We start from the raw sequence: 26433 nt of genomic DNA, 5'->3' as shown, positions 1-26433 counted from the left end.
CCGCCCCCCCTTCCCCCCCACCCCGTTATCTGCAGGGAGTATGTTCCAAGACCCACTGGATGCATGAAACTGCAAGTAGTGTGGAGCCCTGTATAGAGTATGTTTTTTCCTATACCAACATACCTGTGATTAAGTTTAAGTTACGAATTAGGTGCAGTAAGATATCCATGTAGAGCAATTACAGCGGTATAGTAGAAGTTACGTGAATGTGTCTCTGGGAGTATTTTATTATGCTGTACTTGCCCTCGTTGTAATGATGTGAGGTGATAAAATGCCTACATGATGGGATGAAGTGATGAATGACCTACGCATGGTGACAGAGTCTGAGGCTACTATTGACCTGAGGATGTGTCAGGAGGAATCACCTGCTTCCAGACTGCTATTGGGGGGATGGGGGTAACAAATTGCAGAAAGCAAAATGCAGAAAAGGGGTGACTGTTACAGTTCTTATTGATTTAAATTTCCTTAATAGTACACACTTGGATTTGTTTTCCTTAAGTTTTCGTGTAAAAGCTTGTCCTTTTCATCTAATCAAATATTGATCCTTTGCAGTTTTTTTCTATTTCAAATCTGGAAAGTCTTCCTTCCAAAGATTTTATTAATAGTATGTTTTTATTTGGTGTTTGTTAGAGTATTTAACTCAATCTATCTTGAGTATATTTTTGTATCCTATAAGGTGAGCAAATAAATTGATATTTCCCCCTATTTAAGAAAAGCCAAATAACATTTATACATTGGTCCTTTCCTTCCACCCTTTTTTTTTTTGCGGGGGGGGTGTCTTAATTTTTTATTAAGCATCTGCTCTTGAGCCATTTACTTTTGCCATTGGACTTACAATTTTATGTAATTGGTGGTGTTTTAAAAATGAACTTTTTGTTTAATGGTACTTCCTTAAAGTTTTAGTGGTGCTGGTTAAGAAAATTTTGCAGTGCCATAGAAATGTAGTTTAGTCTGAATTGCAAGGAATTCTTTGAAGGGAAGGGTGTTAACCTATTGTTCTATCTAAAGTTGCTTGAGTAATGCGTTTTTCTTTAAAAAAGAAGAGACACCCCCTCCCCCGCCCCCCAAATGGATAAAGGCTAGAAAAGAAACTTCAGTCAGGAAAGATGCTAGGAGAAAGGAAGTACCCTTTTTCAGTTGTGTTTTGATGTTCATTTAGAGGTGAGGTGAAACTTAAAGAGCAATACAGCCTAAATTCCAGAACCATTGTTGGGAAACAATTTAATCTTAGCAGGAAAGGTATAGTTCTAACTCCTTGTAATTGTTTCATTTTCCCTTAGAAAAACAAGAGTCTTACCTTGGCCTGCAGGAATATGTGGTAGGACTGGAGACTTGAGGTTTTTGTGACTTCATGGCCTTTGTGTTACAAATCGCAGTATTGTGTTCTTACCTATATGGTAATAAGAGCTATCATCCAAAATGAGAGAAGCTCAGCTTGAAAGTTATGATCCAAGATGTATCTTGGACCTAGAATAGTCTTCTTCAAATTAATTTGATCAAATTGTTAGTAAAGGTAATAGTATTTACTGTGTACAGTCATTGTGTACTTGTGTATGTACTTACAGCATCGTCAGATTTCTATTTGTGTTGTAAAATCTAGTGCTACAAATAAAGTTGAAATAAGCAATATTATAAAAATAGTTTACCTGTTAACAGTGCAGAAACTTTCCACTCTTACTAAATATAATGTCTAAATGCTTAGTTTTTAGGTGTTTAAAAACTTTATGCCATCGTGAATTATGTGAGGAACGGTATACGCATAGTGTGTTTTATTGCTCCTAGTATAAGTCTGTATCATAGTTTTGATATTAACGCTTTGGCATACTTGTCAGATCTTATTAAATGGTCCTTTTATGTTATGATTTGGAGGTCAAAGAACTAGTACTAGGATGAGAAGTATCAGGTCCCATTTTCTTCGCGTGTGCTTGCCTTATGGGCATTATCTTTTATATAAGATTCTTCAGCAGTCTTTTTCAGCCATTTGTCTTTTTTTTGAGGACAGTTTAGTTAAGCTAGATAGCTAAATTTGTCCACTTAATTAGGCAAATATAAACTATAATATGCTGAAAGTAAATGAATAAGTGAGGGCCTCATTTGTCAACGTCTTAACAGAGTTCTTCACCCTTCCCTCAGAATACCTAAGTTATGTGTGTGATATGTGGTGTGATCTAACATACCAACTCAGTGAGTCCTCTCCTGAAAGTACATGATAAATATTTATAAAAGCTAAGTTTTATCTCTGGACAAAATAATTACATAGTTGTAATATTTTCTTCCCATACCCCATTGGATTATCTTTGTGTGTACTCTGGGGAGACAAGATCATTGAGAATTTGGGATTATTTGTAAAGTTGTGAGACATTGAGAAGAAATTCGGCTGAATTGTGTCACTGTAGCAACGACCAGAGAATCCTGATGGCATTTAAAAGATTGTTAATGTTGTAGATTAGGGATTGGAAAAGGATGGTTAAAAATACATTTCAGCTTGACCTTTTAATGTTAACACCATAATTTCTTTCAGTAGAAGTCTGATTGAATGAATTATATTTTGCTGAAGTAACCTGATGAATCTGAAAAGATAAAGAACTTGACTGTCAAGTGTGTGTTAAATTGTTCTTGATCGTAGTTACAAACATTGTGCTATGTTATCACAGCTGTTTGAGATGGAGAACGCTTTTACTGTATCATCATCAGATCCTCATCCCCCTCCTGCAGCCCCTCCTTCACATTCTTTACCTTTATCTTCATCTTCTACCTCATCTGGGACTAAAAAACAAAAGAGGACCCCCACGTATCAGAGATCTGTAAGTCAGGAAAACAGTCATCCCAGCTTTTTTGCTTTGTGTTAAGAGCATGATTTAGGAGGGCCACTCAACTTTGGTTGAAATAACCTGCAAACTCACTTTCTAACTTCCCCTGGGCATTTTCTTCACCTTGAATCAGAAAAGATAAATTTAGTAATTTAGGGTCTTGCTACTCAACATGAGTCCAAAAATCTAAAGCATTGGTATCGCCTTGGGAGCTTGTTAGAAGTGGAGAATCTCAAACTCCTGCCCCCACTAACATCAGTATTTTGTATTTTAACCAGATTGCTAGGTAGGTGAAGTTTGAGAAACCCTACTTTAGAGCCAGATTGTAGAAGTAGGCTTTCTTAGTTTGAATCCTCTACCATTTGACTTTGGCAAGTCATTTAGCCTTTCTATGTCAGTTACTTCATTGGTAAAATGGTGATGTTACTTTCTCATGGGCTTTGTAAAAATTACATGAGATAATACATGTTAAACACAGAGCAGTGTCTAGCATGAAAGAACTAGAACTAAACCACATGCAGATTAGATGGCTTTGATTTGCATGATTTGGCCATCTTATACACTGTTTACTCATACTTGGATTTATTGTTCTAGAATTTGTCATTTTTTTCCCCTAATGAAATATATTTTTATTAATAAGATCCAGCATCATGCTTAAAATGCTTATTAATAAGTCAAATTTTCATTGAAAGGGTCTTAAACTAGTAAAGATGTGGATATCTTGCTGTCAAAGTAAATCAGTTACAGACCTAACCTCTGCTAGGGATTTTGTCCTCTTTCATTCATCACTTACATTAATAAAATAGTTTGTTTTTATAGTTTTACTCAAGTAAGGCAAAATGAAATATCCAATGTGATAGACAGTATTTGATGATGTAAACAGGTTCCATTGCATTGTATTTAAATAGCTCTTTTTACTAAAGACTGTTTTCTTTTGCTTTTTATGATCATAGAAGCAAATGGCAGTATTTAGAGATTTCATCAGCGTCAAATGGATGAAAAGATTTCTTTAAATATACCTGTAATATGATTAAAAGTTTTAGATTTGAAGAGCTTTTGTGGTCTTGGAGGTTTGTCTTAGAAAAATCCTGTTTTCCAACTCACTGTTTGGGCTTGTCTTCCATTGAAGAATCCAAGTATGCATTATTCTCATATTTTCTAGTTCAAAATAAGTGTTGCATACAAAGTTTCTTTTGTTTCCATCTCTACTAATTTAAATAATTGCTTGTGGATGCATGGCTTACCAAATAGTATTAAGGTTTCTATTAAAGTTTCAAAGTTGATTTTAATTTCTTAAGTGTTATGGTAGTTTGGATTGCCATCCCTTGGATATCCATTACCTTTGTTCCGAAATTATTGTCTTAGTAATTTAAAGTTAACATGAAAGCAGCTTTTACTTAATGCAGTTGCTTTACGTTAACACTAAACTTCAGAAATCGTATTTGCTGGTAAGTGAAAATTCTGCCGTAAATTGGGGCAATTCCCTAAAATAAATGAAATGATGTCTTCTGAAATGTTTTGTTAGCTAAATTAATATTTCAGTAATAAAAACCCATAAGCTTCCCTTTACCTAATTTTCCTTGCCTTTTTAAATTAAAAATTTAGTGATTTGTTAACAGACTTAGTATGCTATGGAGCTAATGTACAGATCTGAATATATTAAGTTCTTTTTCTTTTTAAAACAGATGAGCTTTGATCCAAACCTTCTCCATAACAATGGACACAATGGGTACCCTAACGGTACTTCAGCAGCATTGCGTGAAACTGGGGTTATTGAAAAACTGCTAACCTCTTACGGATTTATTCAGTGTTCAGAACGTCAAGCTAGACTTTTCTTCCACTGTTCTCAGTATAATGGCAACCTGCAGGACTTAAAAGTAGGAGGTAATCTGTCATTGATTATCCTTTTTAAAATACTCATCACACATTTCTGTTGCATGTCAACTTGCTCATAACAGTGTTATAGTTTTGGCCTTTTAATTGTCCCAGTTACAGACATGTGTCTCCCTAAACCAGCAGAATCCTGATTTCTAATTGTGGTGGTGTCTTTTGGGGGGATGAAAGACTCATTGACTTAAAGATACCTTTGAATTTTTATTACAATATTTTTTAAATAGATACTTGGAAGATATTTTTTTTCCGTATTCATGACTTTAGTTGTATATTAGATTTTAAGCCAATGAAAATATTAAACTTTTATAATGTTAGTTTTGACTGTTTTACCAGGTAATATTTTTGGTAGTACTTGAAAAAAGAAAAAAACTGAGAATGTCACCACTTGGACTATTTATCTTGGCTTACACCGTAGAAATCACTTTCACATATGAAAATGTATGGCTTAGTAGAAGACTGAAATTATAAGGTCACAGTGTGTGTTTTTTAAAATATCTTTGGGGGGAAAGTCAGAACAACAGTTAATTGAGTATTTGCATGCTAAATACTCTAAATCCTACAAGAGCATTTTTTTGGTTAATCCTTATTTTGTGGGTGAGGGAACCTGAGGTACAGAGAAGTTTTTTTTTTTTCCAAAAAGAGGTACAGAGAAGCTTAAGAAAAAGAAAACTTGCCAAAAGTCATGATCTTTATATTGCCTCATTTGCAGTAAGAGTAAATGCTATGAAAATTAAGACTAAGATACTCATGTCTTAATCTAAAGCGGTGGTTCTGAAGCATTACTATTGTCAGAATAACCTGGAAGGCTTGTTTAAACACAAAATGCTGCACAGAATAACCTGGAAGGCTTGTTTAAACACAAAATGCTGTACCCGGTGCCTAGAGTTTGTCTTTGAATAGGTCTGGAGTGGGGCCCAGGAATTTGCATTCCTTCTAAGCTCCCAGGTGATGCTGCTGCTGCTGGTCCAGGACCCACACTTTGAGAAATCACCGGTCTACAGCAACTCAAATGCTGCATTAAGTTTGGCTTGAAAATGAGATACCATTTTGTCAAAATTAGTCCAACAAATACAATACTACTTTATTTTAGATGATGTTGAATTTGAAGTATCATCTGACCGGCGGACTGGGAAACCCATTGCTGTTAAACTGGTGAAGATAAAACCAGAAATCCTCCCTGAAGAAAGAATGAATGGACAAGTTAGTGGCTTTGATGCTTTGTGTTTTCTTAGGGCCCTGCATTTGCATATCTTTCACATTAGAAAAGGAAGATTCTCCCCATCTCCTCAGTTTGCACGCGAGAGAGCTATAGTATATAAAAATTATTATTTTAAAATTCTATCAGAAGCACTGGCATTTCTTGACCTGAAATATAAAATATGGTCAAGACTCAGTTTGGGTTTTTACATATAACCCTAAGTCTATACTTACAGTCAGTTTACGTACTGTAAGTTTGAAACTTGGCAGCATGACATCCTCTTGTGGATCATATTAAAATGCATCCCTATGTATAGTATAGAGGATATTAAAATTCAGTTAATATTGCACAGTGCTGCTCCTGAAATGATTAGCAATGGAAATTTTTTTTTTTTTGACTGGTAGGTTGTGTGCGCTGTTCCTCACAACTTAGAGAGTAAATCTCCAGCTGCCCCGGGTCAGAGTCCAACAGGGAGTGTATGCTACGAACGTAATGGGGTAAACTTGTGTATTTTTCTTAAACCTTTGCCTGATCCACCATGTGATCTATAAGCGTACTTTAAAATTCAAAATAGAAAACGTAAGCTGCAGTTGATAAATTCCATTTTAAATTTGGTTTCTAAGAGGCTTCGAGTGCAGCATAATCAAAAACTTTAAAAAGAAAAAATCCTTAGGACTTCCAAGTGTCTTAGCTTGCCCAAGTGTGACCTTAGTTAGAACATTAAGGTAAAATGTTCCTTTTACTCGCTTTTTTGGGGGTTGTGGGAGGGGATCTTTTTTCCGGTTCCTTTTAAGCACTAACTCCATCTTTTTTGTTTGGAATGCCTTACATAAAAATTGTTTTTTTTGAAATGTAACTACAGTCTCTGGGCAAATGCTTCCACGTGTGTAAGCTTTTTGAAGTTGGATTGCTGCTCAGCTGTGGACTCGCAGAAGTCATCAGCATCATGGAGGGGAAGTGTGTTTATATGAATAAAATGATGTACTTGTTATAAAGCATTTTTAAGAAATTTGGCTTAAAATGCCAGTTTAAGAGGTATTTAACAAAGTAAATCACAGTATACAGAGAATGTGCATCCTGCCAATATAGTGATAATAACTTATTAATTCACAGGAAGTGTTTTATCTGACTTACACCCCTGAAGATGTCGAAGGGAATGTTCAGCTGGAAACTGGAGATAAAATAAACTTTGTAATTGATAACAATAAACAGTAAGTTCTTTTTTTCCACCTAAGTTGGGGTTTTTTGTTTTGTTTCTTTTGTTCACCCCTTCCAATAAGAAGAAGAAATTTGAAATGAGTTAAAAACCTAACTTGTGGATAATTTTAACGATAATTTTCATGATTTTAAATTTCATTAGCTAGGCACTTGAGGGTCTATTCTGTGATGAGCACTGTGCAGATGTCAAAAATAGGAATACTATTAAAATATGGTCCGAGCTTTCAAGGAGCTGTTCTAAAAGTCAGTGAAAGTTTTGCAAAAGCTGCAGTGCTGGAGAAGAGTTTTGAGGGAAGCGTGTAAAGTCACTAGGGAGTTGGGGAAGGGGGGGAAGTGTTCTGAGTAGAAGCATCATTTTGAGGAAATGGCCAAAAGTTTGAGTTGATTGAATTGACTGGATCATAGGAAGATGAAGTTTGAGCTTTATCCCATAGTCCTAGAACTCTTGGATTTTAAGTGGGGGATGGGAGTGGGGATGGAGGTGCTATCAGTTTAGATCATTGAAAGTCATGGAGATGGCAGACTTTTGGAGAGTAGGGGTACTCTAGAGGCATTGACTTGAGAGTTAATGTGCAAGATGAGGGTCTGATCTAATATGGATAGGCCAGGGGTGGTCAGGTGGAGAAGTCAAGCCACACTGAGAAGATAAAATCAAGTTTTGTGGTGGATTAGGTAGAGGTGTATATTGGAATTAACGAGAGGGGAGTCCCAGATGCCACCTTGGCTACTGGTCAGATGATGATATTATTAACCAGATTAAATAAAAAGATACAGAAGAAAGTATTAAGTTTTGGAGAAGAATTCTTATTTTGGCATTTTGAATTTGAGGTATCTGGGTATATCTAGGTGAAGCTACTTAACTTGTATGTATAAGTCTGAAACAAGCTAGTAATAGAACAAATCTATAGCTCTGAAATTCCTAAGTGTGAGGAAAGTGTAGTTAAAGCCTAGGGATAATTATTTTTATAAGAATACAGAAGGAAGTTAAAAGTAGGAAGTTGGAAAAAATGCTAGGAATGCACTTTCCAATAGCACAGAGAAAGCAAAATCTCAAGAGCGTGTGCAGCATTATTAGTCCTAAACCTTACCTCTTGTAAGAGTTCAGTCTTCATTTAAAGGAATTAGATCAAGGGGTGCCTGGGTGGCTCAGTTATTTAAGTGTCGGACTTTTGATTTCAGCTCAGGTCATGATCCTCAGGGTTGTGGGATCTGGGCCCACATCGGCTCCACGTCAGGCCCTGCCCCCAGCGTGGAGCCTGCTCCTCTCCCTTTCCCCCTCCCCTACCTTGCACGTGCTCTCTTTCACACGCTCTCTTGTTGCACATGCTTTCTTTAAAATAAATAAACAAATCTTTAAAAAATGAATCAGATTGAGTTGGTGGGTGTATTAATAGTTCTAGTCTGAAGGCCTCAATTTGATCTCAGGAAGCACGGGGATAGGGCTTGAGTCTAAAGGTGGAGCCAATGAAGGGGCTTTATTTAACCTTTATTAAATTTCTGTGTGTGCCAAGCACTTGTACTAAATATTTTATATATAGTTGTTAATCCTGAGAACAGCTTCACCTGATGTCTTCCATCTGTAAAATTGAGGTATGTTCTCATAAAGTGACTTGCCTGAAGTCATACAGCCTTGAAATACTTGATCCCCAGTCTGGCTCTAAAACCTTTCAGTGTAGTAAGTTGCAAAGGCAAGTAGGATTTTTCCAGTGCCTTCATTATTCTGTTAATTTTTGAAATTAAAAGCACAATTGGGTTGTAGTTTGTCCATGAAAAATTAAGGGAAGTAATCGCTTAGTCTGCAGCTTTTCTTAAAACAACTACACAAAGAGTCTGTTCCATCTTTAAAATGAAGTCAGATTCACATTGCTGCTGCTCAAAGATGGGGACAGGATAATGTGTGGTGCCTGATTGGTTTTCAGTGAAGGCGAAGGTCATTTTTTAAAGTGTAGCAAATTTCTTCTTTAATCACTGCATATACTCAACTTTCTTTTATGGCTGTTTAATCAAGAAATAATTGATGGGATAGCTACTAAATTCAGCACTCGTTGAAAACAGGGACCATCTCTTATTCATCTCTGTATCCCCATTACCTTTGTTTGCAGCATATATACCTACTCAAATGTTTATCCAAGAAATGACCTTCCTAAAACTAGATTCCCCATCTTTGGTTGCGTTCAGCTTGTGACTTTTATTTCTTTTGTGGCAATAGAAAAGCATAGAGTGTCCATGATATTCTTTTAAGAGTCTAAGAGAAAAATGATACATATGTGTGTGCCCAATTTAGAAGACTAGGGAATTTGAGCAAAAATCCTTTGCATATGAAGCTATATGAAAAGGATCATGTGCCATAAACTACATTTGCTTTTCGTTTTGACATAAAATTCTTGAGGCCTTAGAAAACTAGTTTGTTTCTCTGGACTCATCAAATCTAACCAAACCAATGCATTTTTCACCCCTCTTTGACTCCCCCCCCCCCCCCCCCCGGTCCCCACCTGATTATTCCTTTCTAGTACTGGTGCTGTCAGTGCTCGTAACATTATGCTGTTGAAAAAGAAACAAGCCCGCTGTCAGGGAGTAGTTTGTGCCATGAAGGTAAGTGTCATCAAATGACGAGAAACTTGAGGTTTTTTCTTTGACTACTTTTAGTCTGTACTTCATACCTAAGCCTTTTGTTTTTCCTCTTTATCTTCCCTTTAAAAATATTTCGCTGTTAACATCAAAAGTAATCTCGTAAAATTTCTTGGTTATTAATTCGTTATGTTCTTTAAAATGGGCCATGTGATTGATACTAATATTAGACCTAACCAAATATATTGTTTCTGGTACAGTATGATTTTATGAAAAGGCTTATTGATTGCAAATTGTAATCATAAATATGTACACTTCATAGTACCTGATGTTCCTATTATTTTTTGGGTTTTGCTTGTCTATCTTTAGGAGGCGTTTGGCTTTATTGAAAGAGGTGATATTGTAAAAGAGATATTCTTTCACTATAGTGAATTTAAGGGTGACTTAGAAACCTTACAGCCTGGAGATGACGTGGAATTCACGATCAAGGACAGAAATGTAAGACAGTTGACTAACTTGATCTTTGGCCTCCTTTTAAGATAAAAAATGAATTACATTTTTAAGAAACAATTAAAATTACATGATTCCACCCCCCTTTCTGATTTAGGGTAAAGAAGTTGCAACAGATGTCAGACTATTGCCTCAAGGAACAGTCATTTTTGAAGATATCAGCATTGAACATTTTGAAGGAACTGTAACCAAAGTAATCCCAAAAGTACCCAGTAAAAACCAGGTAAGTAGTCTTTTTCAGGAGAGTTTTCTTTTGTCTCATCAGTAGTAGAGTAATTTGGTGTATGGAAATTTTACTCAATAATGTAATTTTATGATGGTGGAACAATTAAATATTTCTTTTTTTTTTTTTTTTTTAAAGATTTTATTTATCTATTCGACAGAGATAGAGACAGCCAGCGAGAGAGGGAACACAAGCGGGGGAGTGGGAGAGGAAGAAGCAGGCTCATAGCAGAAGAGCCTGATGTGGGGCTCGATCCCATAACGCCGGGATCACGCCCTGAGCCGAAGGCAGACGCTTAACCGCTGTGCCACCCAGGCGCCCCTAAATATTTCTTGATATATATATAATTAAACTAAATGAAAAACCAGTGATGTATCCATGAATATGTTTAATTTTTTTACTGGGTGATAAGGAGAAAGGGACAAAAATGCTGGTTAAATTGGGCGGAAACCAGTTTGGGTGTGTGTTTACTGGGGCTCTCTCCTGACCACTTCCCCCCGTCCCCCCCTCCCCCCCGTTTGTTTCATTTGTGTGGGAGGTAAGGTGAGGAGAGGAGGCTAGTGGTGTCATTGCTAAAGAAATGTGAAACATCAAAGTCTTGAAATTCTTTTCCTTAAATAAAATATTTCTGTGTCAGAGTGGAGGTTCTTATTGTGATTTTATGATTGTATCATGTGACCATAGAACACAGAGCTTTCAAATTGGACTTACGTTATCAACATCTTTTTTCCCTGTAGGGAACTGTTTATTATAAATAACATGGGTTTGCTGTGTGTTCTTCTTGTTTGACTTAGAACTAGGAAGGATGAGAAATCTCCAGCTAAAATAGTTTTTCCTTCTCATCAGAATGACCCATTCAGGACGCATCAAAGTTGATTTTGTGATTCCTAAAGAACTTCCCTTTGGAGACAAAGATACAAAATCCAAGGTGACCCTGCTGGAAGGCGACCATGTTAGGTTTAATATTTCAACAGACCGACGTGACAAATTAGAACGAGCAACCAACATAGAAGTTCTATCAAATACATTTCAGTTCACTAATGAAGCCAGAGAAATGGTAAGTGTTGGATATTATTTGATACTTGGATTCAATATGGGGACCAATGTTATATTCAAATTTGTAATGCTGTACTAAGAGAAGTCTTTAAGGTAATGGTGACATTGGGCAATTACCTTGTTAAATGATTAAGAAAATGGATCTTTTGAGTCAGTCTGGATTTGATATCTGACTCTACCAGTTGTCTTGGAGTAGATGTGAAAAAGTTTTAGAAAAGGAAATGTGTACAGGATGATTTCTAAGATCTTTTGAAAGTCAGTGATTCTCTGGACCTTAAATAGGAATACTGAGAAAATTCAAGTCTATCATTGTAGATTTTCCCGAACTGTTCCATAAGATGTTTAGTAAACAGTAGATAAAACAAAGTTAAATAGGTTTTGGGGTTTTTAGTTTTTACAGCAGGGCTTTGCAAATTCTGTTTAGTAGGTATAAGTCTAGGAGTGACATATTACCGGAATTGTTTCCCAAACATGTTTTACAAGCTTGGTTTTCATAAATTAGCTTTCTCAGATGTAATTTCATAGTTAGTTCTGTTGGGGGTTATAACGTGTGGTATATCTCAGTGCTGTCAGTGGAACTGGGTACATTCAATGGAAATTTAAGTTTCTTGGGACTTTTAACATTTAACTTTGGAGATCTGATCTTATGGACACTTGCAGAGTGCTTTTAACTTCAAAAATTTTGAGAACCAAATGAATGAATTTTTAAAAAACTTCTCGGGTAACATCTGTTTTGCCTGACCGTATGGACTACATTGTAGAGTAGCTTGGCTGCCATTAAGATTTAGCAAGGATTAAACGTCAGAATACTGTTCATGCTATATTCAGAACTGGTTATAGAATAGTCATCAGTAATCATGTAAAAAAATATGCAATATATAAGCCATTGGTAGGTTGATAATAATTGTTTCAATAAACATTTGAGCACCTGCTATGGGCCAGTTAACTCTGGATATAATGCCCTCACAGAGCTGATAATTTCGTAAGAAGGTGGGGGAATAAGGAAAGGATTTCCTATATCTTCAGACCCAAATCTTTTCTTTTTTTTTAAGATTTTATTTATTTATTCGACAGAGATAGAGACAGCCAGCGAGAGAGGGAACACAAGCAGGTGGAGTGGGAGAGGAAGAAGCAGGCTCATATCGGAGGAGCCTGATGTGGGGCTCGATCCCATAATGCTGGGATCTCGCCCTGAGCCGAAGGCAGACACTTAACCGCTGTGCCACCCGGGCACCCCACTTCAGACCTAAATCTTAAGCCTTTCCTGTGCCTAAACTCACATAAAGTTTTTGAGGTAGAGACTAAAAAGTTGCCATTAGTTGACTTCGGAAGTATTTAAAGTATATTAGTGTATAGATTTTTAAAATTTCTGGATGTTGTCATAAAGTTTGGGCCTTATTTGGAATCTTTGATTCTACCACTTAATTGGCTGTGTGTTTTGGACGAACTGCTTAACCTCGCTCAGCCTCAGTTTCCTCATCTTACAAAACAGGATAATAATACCAAGTTCACAGATTTGAGAATTAAAAGGAATATATTGTGTGCATGTGTTTAAATTCAAATGTGATAATTTTTTCTATAAATACTGGTCAAGGAGTAACATCTCACACAGTTGCTTAGAGGTTAATTTACTGAAAGACTTAAAGCAATGAGTTTGTATTTAAATGGAGAAATAAAACATAGATGAAGAATTTGGGTCATTAATACAGAGAATTCCTAATGAATTTAACTTGATGCTTCCAGAGTTGAGTGTTGTTTTCTTGGAAAGCTTCACAGCCAGTGAAAATATTATCTGGATTTCAGGGTGTAATAGCTGCCATGAGAGATGGTTTTGGTTTCATCAAGTGTGTGGATCGTGATGCTCGTATGTTCTTCCACTTCAGTGAAATTCTGGATGGGAACCAGCTCCATATTGCAGATGAAGTAGAGTTTACTGTGGTTCCTGTGAGTAGTTTTTGAGAAAAGAATGGGATGGTTTCTTGGTGCTTCCTTTTTCAGTTTAAAGTTACTTTTGTTTATCATTGTAGGATATGCTCTCTGCCCAAAGAAATCATGCTATTAGGATTAAAAAGCTTCCCAAGGGCACGGTTTCATTCCACTCCCATTCAGATCATCGTTTTCTGGGCACTGTAGAAAAAGAAGCCACTTTCTCCAATCCTAAAACCACTAGCCCAAATAAAGGCAAAGAAAAGGTAAGTTTTACATGATGAAAATGATTTATTATGTAGCTTTTTTTTCTTTTTTAAGATTTATTTATTTTAGGGGCACCTGGGTGGCTTTAGCCGTTAAGTGTCTGCCTTCGGCTCAGGTCACGATCCCATGGTTCTGGGATCGAGCCCCGTGTCAGTCTCCCTGCTCGGCGGGAGGCCTGCTTCTCCCTCGCACACTCCCCTTGCTTGTGTTTCCTCTCTCGCTGTCTCTCTCTGTCAAATAAATAAATAAAATCTTTAAAAAAAAAAAAAAAAGGACTTAATTATTTTAGAGGTGCGTGAGGGGACCAAAAGGGGTGAGGGAGTGGGAAAAACGGAGGAGATTCCAAGTTTAGCATGGAACCTGATGCGGGGCCCAGTCTCATGACCCTGAAATCATGACCTGAGCTGAAATCAAGAGTCAGATGCTTAACCGACTGAGCCACCCAGGTGCCCCGATATATGTAGCTCTTTATTAGACTTCTGCTTCAAGGAAAGCACTGTCCACACAATAATGGAGTTGACTATTGTCTCTTTTGGAATTCTCTGTAATATCAACAGTGGTGAACTAATAATCTAAAGGGTTTTTTAATCTTAGCATTATTGACTTTTCTGTGGAGGTAGGTGGCTGTTGTGTGCATTGCTGGATGTTTTGCAGTATCCCTGGCCTTTTCCCACCAGAGACCAATATCTCTCTTCTCCCCTTCTGTGACAGCCACAAGTGTTGCCAGATACTGCCAGACATCCCAGAATCACCCCCGGTTGAGAACCGCTCATCTAAAATGATAGCATTTGTCTTCCAGAGCAGTTTAAAACTTTCAAATTTGGATAGATTCAGATCACATGTTTGAATTCCATTTATTGAATAGTTCAATGAACAGAAATATAAAGCTGTCTAGTCTAACATGGCTTTTGCTCTCAAGTAAATAATAGGGAGTTGTATAGAAGCAGGTAATTCATACAAAATATAAAATGATGCCATTAAAGGTCAATAAGCGTGCCATGGCTAAAATGAATTCTAATGGTGGGGGGCGGATTTGGGATGGTTTCACTAAGGCACTGACCTTTAATAGGTGGAGATAAATGAGGAAAGGACATTCCTCACAGAATAGAGGTACAGATGAGGAAAATTCAGAGGTTCTTTAGAAAGCACTAAATATTAGTTAAATAGGAAGATAGGGTTTTTCTTTGGTGGGGTCGAATGGGGAAATAAGGGTAAAAATCAGGATACAGCCAGATTGAGAAGGTTTGATTGCTACTCTAAAGAATTTAGACATTGTTCTGTACTCAGATTTCTTTTGGAAAGTGTCATCAGGTGTGCACTTCAGGAAGAAATGGCAATAGTATGAACCCTAGATAGGGGTGGAGAAAGTCAAAAGATGAAGAGGCCTGATAGGAAATTTAGATAGTCCTTGAACCGGGGGACAGAGATCATGGATGTAGACAAGAGAAGTTACATGAGAGAGAAGGTCATGTGATTTTAGAAATAACTAGGAGCCTGTAAGAGTGGAATAGCATCTTTTTTTTTTTTAATTGATTTGAGAGGGCGAGGGAGCGTGGGGGGGGGGAGAAGGAGAGGGAGAAGCAAACTCCCTGCTGAGCAGGGAGACCGATGTGGGGCTTGATCCCAGGACCCTGAGATCATGACCTGAGCTGAAGGCAGATGCTTAACTGACTGAGCCACCCAGGTGCCCCAGGAGTGGAATAGCATCTTGTTTACAATTTATTTTGTAGCTTAGGAAATCATTTCACCTCTGAGCTTAAGTTTTTAAACAAAAAAATCACAGTCTCCTGTATTGTTGAAAAATCTCTCACAGGTCCTGGCCCATAGTAGGAATTTCACAGTGCTGCTATTAAAAATAATAAAAACAAAAGAAAACCAGTGGGGCTTATTTTTAATGGTTTTTAGCTCTTAGAATGCCCTGCTTCCTGTATGGCTCTGGCAAAACTGACTTGATCAAGACAGCCTTTGTATGAGACTTTTCCTGCCCTTTTATTGTTCTTTTCTTCTTGGCCAACGGTGGACCTTAGTGAGTTTCTGTCATTGTGCTTATTTATAACAGTGTATTACACTTGTTTATGAATCTGTGTTCTTTGCTAAACTGGGCTCTTCATGAGCAGGGATTGTCTTATCCCTATTTTCTATACTTACTGTGGAGTATGTTGTCATGACGGTGTTGACTGGATATTGAGATTAATGCGTTAGAGCTGAGAGCAAAATTGAATGCTGAGATTTCGAGTGTGGTTGACTTGCAAAAGAGTCCGTGTCATTGGAGTCAGACCTGAACTCACTGACCCCCTCCTTCATTTAACTTAAGTCAAATCCTTAGCATCATTTTGTAATGGCTGTATAACCTTGGTCAAGTTGATTTTAACTTCCTAAGACTTCCCTAATAGAAGAGTAACTTTGAAGATGGTTTTATAATAACATTAAATTTGATAATATAAAGTGCGTAACATAACGTCTGATACAATTTAAATGTCCAGTATGACTATATAGCAGTTGTGTAAGGAATATGAATGGTCAAAGTAGAAATTAATTGGTTTCGAATAATAATAACTGGTAATGTATTCTGGAGCTTAGGAAAGGAGGGATATGGGCAGTAATCCCCATAGAAATGATATTTGAAACCATAGAAGCAGTATAATTTATGTCGTTGCTATACAGTGTCATTGTTTACTGTATGATTCTGTGTGGCATATCCAAAATTTCTTAGACTTTTGAAGAGCTTATCTTGTATTCAACAGTGATTTAAGTGTTACTGTGGAACCATTGGTATAATTGCCTGTTTGAATTTCACGTGCTCCGAACTCTGTTAGATCTATACCAAATTAAATTCTTGTTCATTAGTTAAATACATTTCATACAAAACACTAACAAGGTACTATGGGAGATTCAAAATAGGTGGTAGAAAAGCTTCTTGCCCTACAGAATTTCTACTGGTTTTTTTGGGGGGGGTTGTTTTTTTGTTTTTTAAAGATTTTATTTATTTGACAGAGAGACAGCCAGCGAGAGAGGGAACACAAGCAGGGGGAGTGGGAGAGGAAGAAGCAGGCTCCTAGCGGAGGAGCCTGATGCGGGGCTCGATCCCAGAACGCTAGGATCACACCCTGAGCCAAAGGCAGGTGCTTGACAACTGAGCCACCCAGGCACCCCCAGAATTTCCGCTGTTAAGAATACATGCTCAGTTTAATTTCTGACAGTTTGTGAGAAGTATTGAATGAGTGTGTGGTAAATTTTTAATAAGCTTTCCCTCCTCAACAACAAAAATTAGGTCCTTGAGACTAAAAGACCTAATTACAGCAGATTGAGTGAGTCCTGGGTTAAGGCAAGACCACCTTTTTTTTATTCATATGAAAACTCTTTTACTTTAGGGGACCCTAGAATAGGATATTTCTACAGCTGTGACAATTCTTCAGCTCAAGGGTCTATAAAAACTGTAGCTGTTTATTGCCTTTTTGTTCTTGATTCTTTTCATTGTATTCTTTATCTTTTTTAGGAAGCTGAGGATGGTGTTATTGCTTATGATGATTGTGGGGTGAAATTGACTATTGCTTTTCAAGCCAAGGATGTGGAAGGATCTACTTCTCCTCAAATAGGAGATAAGGCAAGATACTTCTGCTCATTTGAGAGGAGGGTTAAAGGTTGTCCTCTTAATCATAAGTCTTGCACAGTGGTTTCTTTTTAATCTTCTCAAGCTTTGCTAAAATGCTTTGTGCTTATGAGTTTAATATAAGAACATCTTCCCATTTAAAAGCAGCTTATTCAGTTAGAACAGAGTCTAGGAAGCCCTTTGTTAAAGCTTTTTGAGGAGTCAGTATTTAAACACTAGCTAAGATATGCCTAAATCAGTTAACTTAGGTAAAAGTAATAATATTACAAGCTAGAACAGCCACCAGAAGAACATTATCAAAGTAAAATCACACCAGAGATGTTATATTGCTGTGCATTTTTCTCAAACTTAATATGTCTGGTTTTCTGATAGCCCTGCTTTAAAGAAATTGTGAATTTATAAGGAGTAAATACACACTGGAGAGCAAAACTTGATCTCTTATGAAAAATGGAATGGGACATAGAAGTATTAGTTTTGGTGAAAATGTATTGCATCAGAGTATTTGACACAAAGGATATTTGGAGTGGAAACCATGGTCTGGGGAAGTTATAGGTCCTGAGGTAAGGAGCTTGGTGTGGAAAAGACATGGTATTAATAAATGTCCTTATTTTTCACAGGTTGAATTTAGTATTAGTGACAAACAGAGGCCTGGACAACAGATTGCAACTTGTGTGCGACTTTTAGGTCGTAATTCCAACTCCAAGAGGCTCTTGGGTTATGTGGCAACTCTGAAGGATAATTTTGGATTTATTGAAACAGCCAATCATGATAAGGAAATCTTTTTCCATTACAGGTGAGGAATGTCTTGGAGAACTTAGAGCTTACTATCCATTCTTTGGTTTGGGAGTCCAAAACATTTAGTATTGGGTGGTTATATATTTTTAATTCCAGATCTCATACTGGTAAAATTATGGCAATATATAAACAAAAGTTAATTGTCTGTATAGAGAACATGTGGCCAAAAGATAAAGGCCTGTACCTGCTTTGGACATTGTACAAGAACTTTTCTGCTTCAATGAAAGAATAGCATTTTATATGTTGTTACCAGAGAATTGTACATTTGATTTGGTGTTCTAATATAGCGTTAGGTAAGGGTGTGGACTCCGAGGCGGTTCAGGTTTAAATCCAGATTCTGCCACCTAATTAACCTCCTGGTATTTTATTTTGTCTTGAAGCTGGGGATAATGGTAACCTCTCAGTGGGTTGTTTCTGAGGATTAAATGAGTCAGTGCCTATAATGTGCTTAATACAGTATCCAGTATATGTAAGCACACCATGAATGTTATTATAGAAGAAATAAAATTTATTTGCTGCTGTTGGTATTTATGGTGATGTCTCATTCACATGTTTCCTTTCTTCCCAGTGAGTTCTCTGGTGATGTTGATAGCTTGGAACTGGGGGACATGGTCGAGTACAGCTTGTCCAAAGGCAAAGGCAACAAAGTCAGTGCAGAAAAAGTGAACAAAACACACTCAGGTAATGAATTGTGATTTTTACTTAATTCAGTCTATGCTTTTGGTACGAAATAAGGAGTAGGATGTGAGAGGGAGCAAAAACCCAATCATTCTAGATTAGTGGTCCCCCAGGTATGACCCAGCAGCATCACCTGGCCACATATTAGAAATAATAAATTCTCTGACCCCACCCCAGACCTACTAAAGTCAGGATGGGCAGTCTGTTTTCACAAACCCTTTAGATAATTCCCATGTACACTTGAATTTCAGAACCAGTAGATGAGGTCCTTCGCTTTATGGTTATTTTCAATTTCATATTTTCTTCTTAAAAAATAACTCCAAGATGTAATATCCATAGGGGTGGAAAGAGAGGCATTCCTCTAGGAGACTGTTTTGAATAATGGGAACTTAAGAAAACTGTTGTTATTTAGGACCTCTAACTTTTAAAAACCTGCAACTTTTGGCTTTCATCTCAGCTTCCCAAGTAACACTTTTTCTTGGTGAGACCTAGAGAAAGGACAGTCGTGAATGTTCATTTCAATTCAGTAAATATCTAAGTGCATGCTGTGTTTTAGGTACTGGGGATGTAACAGTCAAGAAATCAGACAAATCCCTGCCTTTGTTGAGTTTATTTTCTAGTTTGTATTCACAGGCTAACAAGATGAGTAAAATATTGTTTAGTACGTTTAGAAATAGAGTAATATATGTTATTAAGATTAAAATAAAGGTGGGGGGGCGCCTGGGTGGCTCAGTCGGTTAAGCCTTTGCCTTCAGCTCAGGTCATGATCCCAGGGTCCTGGGATCTAGTCCCATATGGGGCTCCCTGCCCCACAGGGATTCTGCTTCTCCCTCTCCCTCTTGTCTCATGAATTAAAAAAAAAAAAAAAAAAGATTACAATAAAGGGAAGTGTGTAAGTGTTGGGGTTGCCATTAACTTTATTTTAATGGTAGTTTAGAAATATTTCAAGAATAGGGGCGCCTGGGTGGCACCCGTGGTTAAGCGTCTGCCTTCGGCTCAGGGCGTGATCCCGGCGTTATGGGATCAAGCCCCACGTCAGGCTCCTACGCTAGGAGCCTGCTTCTTCCTCTCCCGCACCCCTGCTTGTGTTTCCTCTCTCGCTGGCTGTCTCTATCTCTGTCAAATAATAAATAAAATCTTTAAAAAAAAAAAAAAAAGAATAGCAGACAAGCAATCCAGCCCTCTGTTAACATTTGTTGCAATGATTTTTGCCGCTTTTCCTCTGGAGTAGAGTTAAAATTGTTGAGTAAGAGGTATGACATGCTCTGTTTTGTAGTGAATGGCATTACTGAGGAAGCTGATCCCACCATCTACTCTGGGAAAGTCATTCGCCCCTTGAGGAGTGTTGATCCAACACAGACTGAGTACCAAGGAATGATTGAGATTGTGGAGGAAGGTAAGAACATCCCCATCAGATTGTTTGAAATTTTTTACCTTCACATGACTACTTTGAACATTTTAAAATATATTGGTGTTTGTCACAGTTGTTTTCAGATTCCTTAAAAACTGAAATTAAGGAAAAGTGACTCTTCCCCACCCCCATCTCTTGGCTTTTATTTTTATATCCTTTGGACATTAGATCAGCCTGGATTTGTGTTGTGAACAAATGACTGATAGGTGGGCAACTGAGTTATATTGAAATGGGCATCTAATGTGTGATCATCAGATACTCACATTGACTGACTGTGTTTAGTACAACTTTATAGTTTTCCTGTACTATTCTCTAGTTATTTACATCAGTATTAACAAATTTCCTAGTAGCATTCACTTTTATGAACATTTTTGCTTTCTGTAAAAGTATTGTATTTATTCTTTAATAGCTAGGGTTCCATGTGGATCCTAGGACTGGTCTCTGGGCCAAAGCACTCTATATTTTTCATTTTCTGCTTTTTTCTCCCCATCTTCAATAATTCTGAGTTCTGATGCCACCCTTTAGCCCCAGCAATTAGCACCAAAAAGATAACTTTGGGAGTGCCTGGTTGGCTCAGGTCGTGAGATTGAGCCCTGCTTCAGGCTCCATTCTGTGTAGAGTCTGCTTGAACTGCTCTCCCTCTGCCTGTCTCGCTCATGTGTGTGCACTCTCTCAAATAAATCCTAAACAAAAAAACCTACTTTTTGCATAAAATAAATTTGCAGTAGGAATGGTAGTAGGAACCACTGGATTAGTATAGCTAAATTACCATAATGATGGGGTTGATGAAAGGGTTGATGATAGCTTGGCTCACAAAGAGAATAAATCTTGTGTCACGTAGGAGTCAGAGAACATGAAGTGGGGAAGAACAGGTCATTTGAGAGAAAGAACTGAACCTTGATAACATGTTCCTTTTACCACATGAGGTCCTTAGGAGTTTGTTTTACATAGAAACCCACTACACTCCATCCCCCCCCCCAACCGCCATCCTAACACTCCTCCAAATAGAAGTACTTTTTATAGCAAATCAGTCTTTTATTTTAATCACTCCTTTTGTTAATTCAGATCTAATTCATATTAATTTAAAATAAACTTACTTTGTTCTGCTTTCCCACCTTTACCAACAATAGTGGTTAAACACACACTGTTTTTAAAAAAAAAAATCACTCAGTACAAATCTGGCCTTTTGCAAATCAGTATTTTAAACCAATACCATGATTACACCATACTCCTAAAAGGGCTCTGGGGACTAGGCAACTAACTGGTGATACTGAATTGCCCTTCTTCCTCCTCTGTAACATGATGCTTCTTTTGTATTCCCAATCCCCAGTCCACTTATTCTTCAACAGTCCAAAGCAAGAATTTTATGGAAAAGGAAACTTGCCTGGCATCTATAAACCTAGAGGTTTTTGAGACTAGACAGATCACATTTTCCCAGTTGTTGGTGAGAACAGCTCTTTTAATCAGGAAGATAGCAATACTCTGTATAAGAAAGACCATGGACTTTAAAGTAGGGCACGCCTAGATCTAAACGCCCAACTCTTCCCCTCCTAGCTATATAATCTTAGACAAATTACTTAAATCTCTCCTACCTCAGTTTCTTCACCTTTAAATAAGGATATAACCTGAATCCAATAATCTGGAAAGATTAAATATGAATCTGTAAGTAAATGTTTAATAAATGGTAGTATTAACACAACTACATCAGACCAGCTGTTTCTATATCTCTAATCCTTATGGCATGACTTTATCTGTTGTAAGTGTATCTTAAAGTTGTGGTTCCTGTATGTTTGAAAAGAAAACCTTCACTTACCCTGTAATCATCAAGAGAATTATTAAAAGCATTTCCAGTTCTGAAGCTTCCTTTTCCACCTGATGGTTTTCTCCTCTTCATTTTTGTTGATTCAGTGGCTTCACCATCCAGCTGAACTGATAACGATAAGCAGCTGAACCTTTGGCCCAGTTTTTATTCCTAGCCTGCACTGACCTCCAGCCAACTTTTTAAATTCATTTTCTTAATTTTTATTTATTTATTTGTTTATTTTTAAGTAGGCTCCACACCCCGCATGGAGCCCAGCGCAGGGCTCGAACTCATGACCCTGAGATACAGACCTGAGCTGAGATCAAGAGTCAGATGCTTAACTGACTGAGCCACCTGGGTGCCCCTGCCAATTTTTTTACTCTAGGGAAGAGCTCTACAAAAATGTGGTGGCTTGTTTCTATAAAGTTAGTCTTCTTGAAACAGCCATAACCATTCATTTATATATTCTCTTTGGTTGCTTTCTATAGCAGCAAATTTGAGTAGTTGTGACAAAAATAGGATGACCTACTAGCCTAAAATGTTTACTGTTTTTTTAAAGAAAAAGTATGCTGAGATCTGAACTGGGAGAAAACTACCTGTTGGTTTGAGGGAGCCACAGTCAGAACAAACAAAAGAGGTAGAATGCCAGAGAAACTTATCCACATTGTTTTTGTCTGTGCCTGACTTGGTTAATGCCCAGTTAGGTGTGGGTCAGTAGTATTTTTGACTGGTTGGCTCATATTGTGAACGGGGGAAGCAGATGATCCAGTGGATCACGTTAGCAACCAATTCTGCTTAAAATGCCCAAATATTTAGATAATGAGGTTGTGAGTGATAGTGTTTTTAATTTCGTAAGTGTGGTTTAAAACTGTTTATTAGGGGTACCTGGCTAGCTCAGTCTGAAGAGCATGTAACTCTTGATCTCAGGGTCGTGAATTCAAACCCCACATTGGGTGTAGAGATTACTAAAAAAAATAAACTTTAAAATTGTTCATTCGCTAGTGAAATACTACAAGTTCTGTCTTGTTTTCATGATAGTATTATTTCATTGAAGCTTTATGGTAGAATTTCTCAGGTATAAAAATCTTTTTAGGAACATAATACATTTTTAGCAATTTACTTATAAATTTATTAGTGACATCAGCATAGGACTGTTGTGAAATACTAGTTTTTAGACTTTATACCTGTTTCTCTTTACAGGGGATATGAAAGGTGAGGTCTATCCATTTGGCATAGTTGGGATGGCCAACAAAGGGGATTGTCTGCAGAAAGGGGAGAGTGTCAAGTTCCAATTGTGTGTCTTGGGCCAAAATGCACAGACTATGGCCTACAACATCACACCCCTGCGTAGGGCCACAGTGGAGTGTGTGAAGGATCAGGTAAGTGGTACCTCTCTGGATCTGAACTTGATCCTTTTATGAGTTGGTAAACAAGTGTTAACCAAAACCTTGGAATTTTTTCAGCCAAGGGAGAACCGTCAGTATTCACTTGGTTTTTATTTCTACTCCACCCCTTTTTCAATGGTTTGAGGTAGCTTGTAAAAATATGAAGAAAACCACCTGAAGAAAATGGTGATATGAACAAAAAGAAAGTTAAGAGTATTATTGATAACTAACATTACATGACAGGGAAAATAAGTTTGGAGTGAGATTTTTCAGACTAAAAGGATTTAAGATTTTGTATACTTTAGCTCAGAGCTTCTTTTGCAGACCACACAAAGAAAGCAGGCATGTGTAAAAGTGTTCATAAAATACATTAGGGCAAACAAAACTATTCCTTATATTGAGATCTCAGTATGATTTTTTGCTTAATTCAAAAACTCCATATTCTGTATGAAGACACAAGGCAAGCTTTGTTTCAGTCAGGCTATGATGGATTGAATGGCAATGATTTCAAAGGTAGATTTCTTCCCTGACAAGTTTTTCAGACCCATATGCTTTCACGTTCTAGCACAGGCAGCTAAACTGGAGCATCAGCATGAATACCATGTTTTAGAAACCCCCTTCTAGTTAGGCTCGTGCATTGTGCTTCATTCAGGGTGAGGCACTTGTACCCCTTGTAATGTTTTTTTTTTCTTTCTTTCTTTCTTTTTTTCTTCCCTCTTCCCCCAGTTTGGCTTCATTAACTATGAAGTAGGAGATAGCAAGAAGCTCTTTTTCCATGTGAAAGAAGTTCAGGATGGCGTTGAGCTACAGGCTGGAGATGAGGTGGAATTCTCAGTGATTCTTAATCAGCGCACTGGCAAGTGCAGCGCTTGTAATGTTTGGCGAGTCTGGTGAGTTTGTTGCTGGGCTGGTAAACTCCCTGGACTGTCTTTAAACTTCCATAAACTCTCTTCACTTTTCATCACTGCTTTTTTTTTTTTTTTTTTTTTTTTTTTTTTAATCCTGCCACTTTCTGGTTATTTCTTGATCTTTCCTCTTTTTTTTTTTAATCTCTAGTCTTCATTTTCTAAATTGTATAGTCTTACAAATCTGGCCCAATGAAACATTAACTGAGTACATTCTATGTATTAGAACTTAAATATAATAAGATTATGCAGTCCTTGTTCTTAAAGGATTCTGTTTAGCTTTTTCTTCCATTAAGCCATTTATATGCTGCTTAAAATTCTAACTTTATAGTTTAGCAGTACTGTCTCTGCTTTTTTAAATGTTTTAAATTCGTAACGTTACCATGAGAGGAGCTGGGAGTCTCTTGAAATATTTCTTCATACTTAATTTTCCTAAGGTTTTTCACATCCACTACCTCATTTTGTGTGTCTGTGGAACTGGTTTTTCTAGTTGCAGACCAGTGGGGGTGGGGATGACCCTCCTCCATGGTAATAAACCCTGAGTTGGGAATAAAAACATAAACAAACTTGTCTGTCCTGTCTTGCTAGCTAGCTGGCTAGATGAGGCAAGAATCCCCTCATTAAAACTGAGTCATTGGGGTAGTTAGATAGAAAACATACTCCTCTGCAAGTACTTGCTTTCTTCCCACCAAGAGTTGTTTCTTCTCACCTCTTGACTTCATTACAGCGAGGGCCCCAAGGCTGTTGCGGCTCCACGACCTGATAGGTTGGTCAATCGCTTGAAGAACATCACCCTGGATGATGCCAGTGCTCCTCGCCTAATGGTTCTTCGTCAGCCAAGGGGACCAGATAACTCAATGGTATGAGGACATACAAGGTTTTGGGGTGGGTAGGGGCAGCTGACAGACCAGTATGCTATTTCAGCATAGCTCAGAGCTTAATGAAGCAGGGAACTTCAGGATTCAGTATGCTTGTAACTCGTTAAAACTCCCTACACATTGGTTTAGTCCCTAACAGTAATGGCTGCTCACAGTAAGAAGCACATTTCTTGGTCTTCCTGATCTTTTGAACAGATTTTAGGTAATAGTTCAGGAGGGCTCACTATGGATTTCCTCCTTTGGGAAAGAAATGGTGGTGGTTACGATGATTAAAAAGAAATGCTTTTATAGTAATTAACTGCAATTTTACTTCTTCACAGGGATTTGGTGCAGAAAGAAAGATCCGTCAAGCTGGTGTCATTGACTAACCACATCCACAAGCACATCATTAATCCACTATGATCAAGTTGGGGGGATTCTGGTGAAGGGTTCTGAATATCTCCCTCTTCATCCCTCCCAAAATCTGGAATACTTATTCTATTGAGCTATTACACCAGTTTTAACACCTTCCTCGTGTTATGTTTAAAAAAATAAATAAATTTAAGAAAACCATTTTAAAATTATGCACAGTTGCAGCCTGGAAAACTTAAGGTGGCGCCTTATAGTATCAATTTTAGGAGCTTTATTTGGTGCATTTAACGCAACTGGTAATTGCAAAATCCACTTCGCCTGTGTAAGTGAAAAATATAGACTGTTCTCTTGTTGGCCCTATGAAATTCTGCACTTGGTATTTAGCATATACTCTACCTTCATTACTATCTGGCAAGACGTTCTGCCTTAGCACTCAGTTGCGTTCTTTTCCTTTTCTTTCCTGTTCATTATGCTTTAATCCTGAGGACCATATGAAGGTAGAATATATTAAAAATTACAAAAATTATAAAAATTTGTATAGGCAAACCATTTCCTTAAGTTGATGGCCAAATGTTAAAATGTTATTTTTCATTTATAATCTTGTCACAGTCCACTTAACGAAGTTTGGTTAGATTTCAGTGAAAATTATCTTCCAGAATAGTTTCTTTTTTCCTGGGATTGGGGAGGGGGGTAATTTTACTACAATTAGTATGTATGGTGCAGAATTTCATGCAAATGAGGTGTGCCAGCAGTGTGGTAATTTAATCGTATTTAAACAAAAACAAAACAAAAAGACGAATGCACAAACTTGCTGCTGCTTAGATCACTGCAGCTTCTAGGACTCGGTTTCTTTTACTGATTTAAAAACAAAAACAAAAAAAAATAAAAAAGTTGTGCCTGAAATGAATCTTGTTTTTTTTATAAGTAGCCGCCTGGTTCCTGTGTCCTGT

General features: G+C 37.4%; 1 protein-coding gene across 1 annotated transcript in view; it reads left to right on the top strand.

The window, feature by feature from the left end:
- Window positions 1-26386, top strand: part of CSDE1 (cold shock domain containing E1) — a 40119-nt gene extending 13733 nt beyond the window's left edge. Inside the window, 20 exon segments of the mRNA XM_034654150.1 lie at window positions 2655-2804; window positions 4496-4694; window positions 5794-5903; window positions 6306-6398; window positions 7015-7112; window positions 9630-9711; window positions 10057-10185; window positions 10295-10420; window positions 11267-11277; window positions 11279-11477; window positions 13280-13420; window positions 13504-13668; window positions 17166-17273; window positions 17897-18072; window positions 18643-18755; window positions 20029-20148; window positions 23165-23343; window positions 24076-24239; window positions 24982-25114; window positions 25453-26386. Of these exon segments, the coding sequence (XP_034510041.1) occupies window positions 2664-2804; window positions 4496-4694; window positions 5794-5903; window positions 6306-6398; window positions 7015-7112; window positions 9630-9711; window positions 10057-10185; window positions 10295-10420; window positions 11267-11277; window positions 11279-11477; window positions 13280-13420; window positions 13504-13668; window positions 17166-17273; window positions 17897-18072; window positions 18643-18755; window positions 20029-20148; window positions 23165-23343; window positions 24076-24239; window positions 24982-25114; window positions 25453-25500 (2535 nt within the window). The 5' untranslated portion in view covers window positions 2655-2663 and the 3' untranslated portion in view covers window positions 25501-26386.
- Window positions 26387-26433: the final 47 nt, after the last annotated feature.

The sequence above is a fragment of the Ailuropoda melanoleuca genome, chromosome 2 (assembly GCF_002007445.2).
Source record: "Ailuropoda melanoleuca isolate Jingjing chromosome 2, ASM200744v2, whole genome shotgun sequence".
NCBI classification, from domain to species: Eukaryota; Metazoa; Chordata; class Mammalia; order Carnivora; family Ursidae; genus Ailuropoda; species Ailuropoda melanoleuca.
The sequence above is the reverse complement of the archived record's forward strand: the minus strand, read 5'-3'. Positions and strand labels throughout refer to the sequence as shown.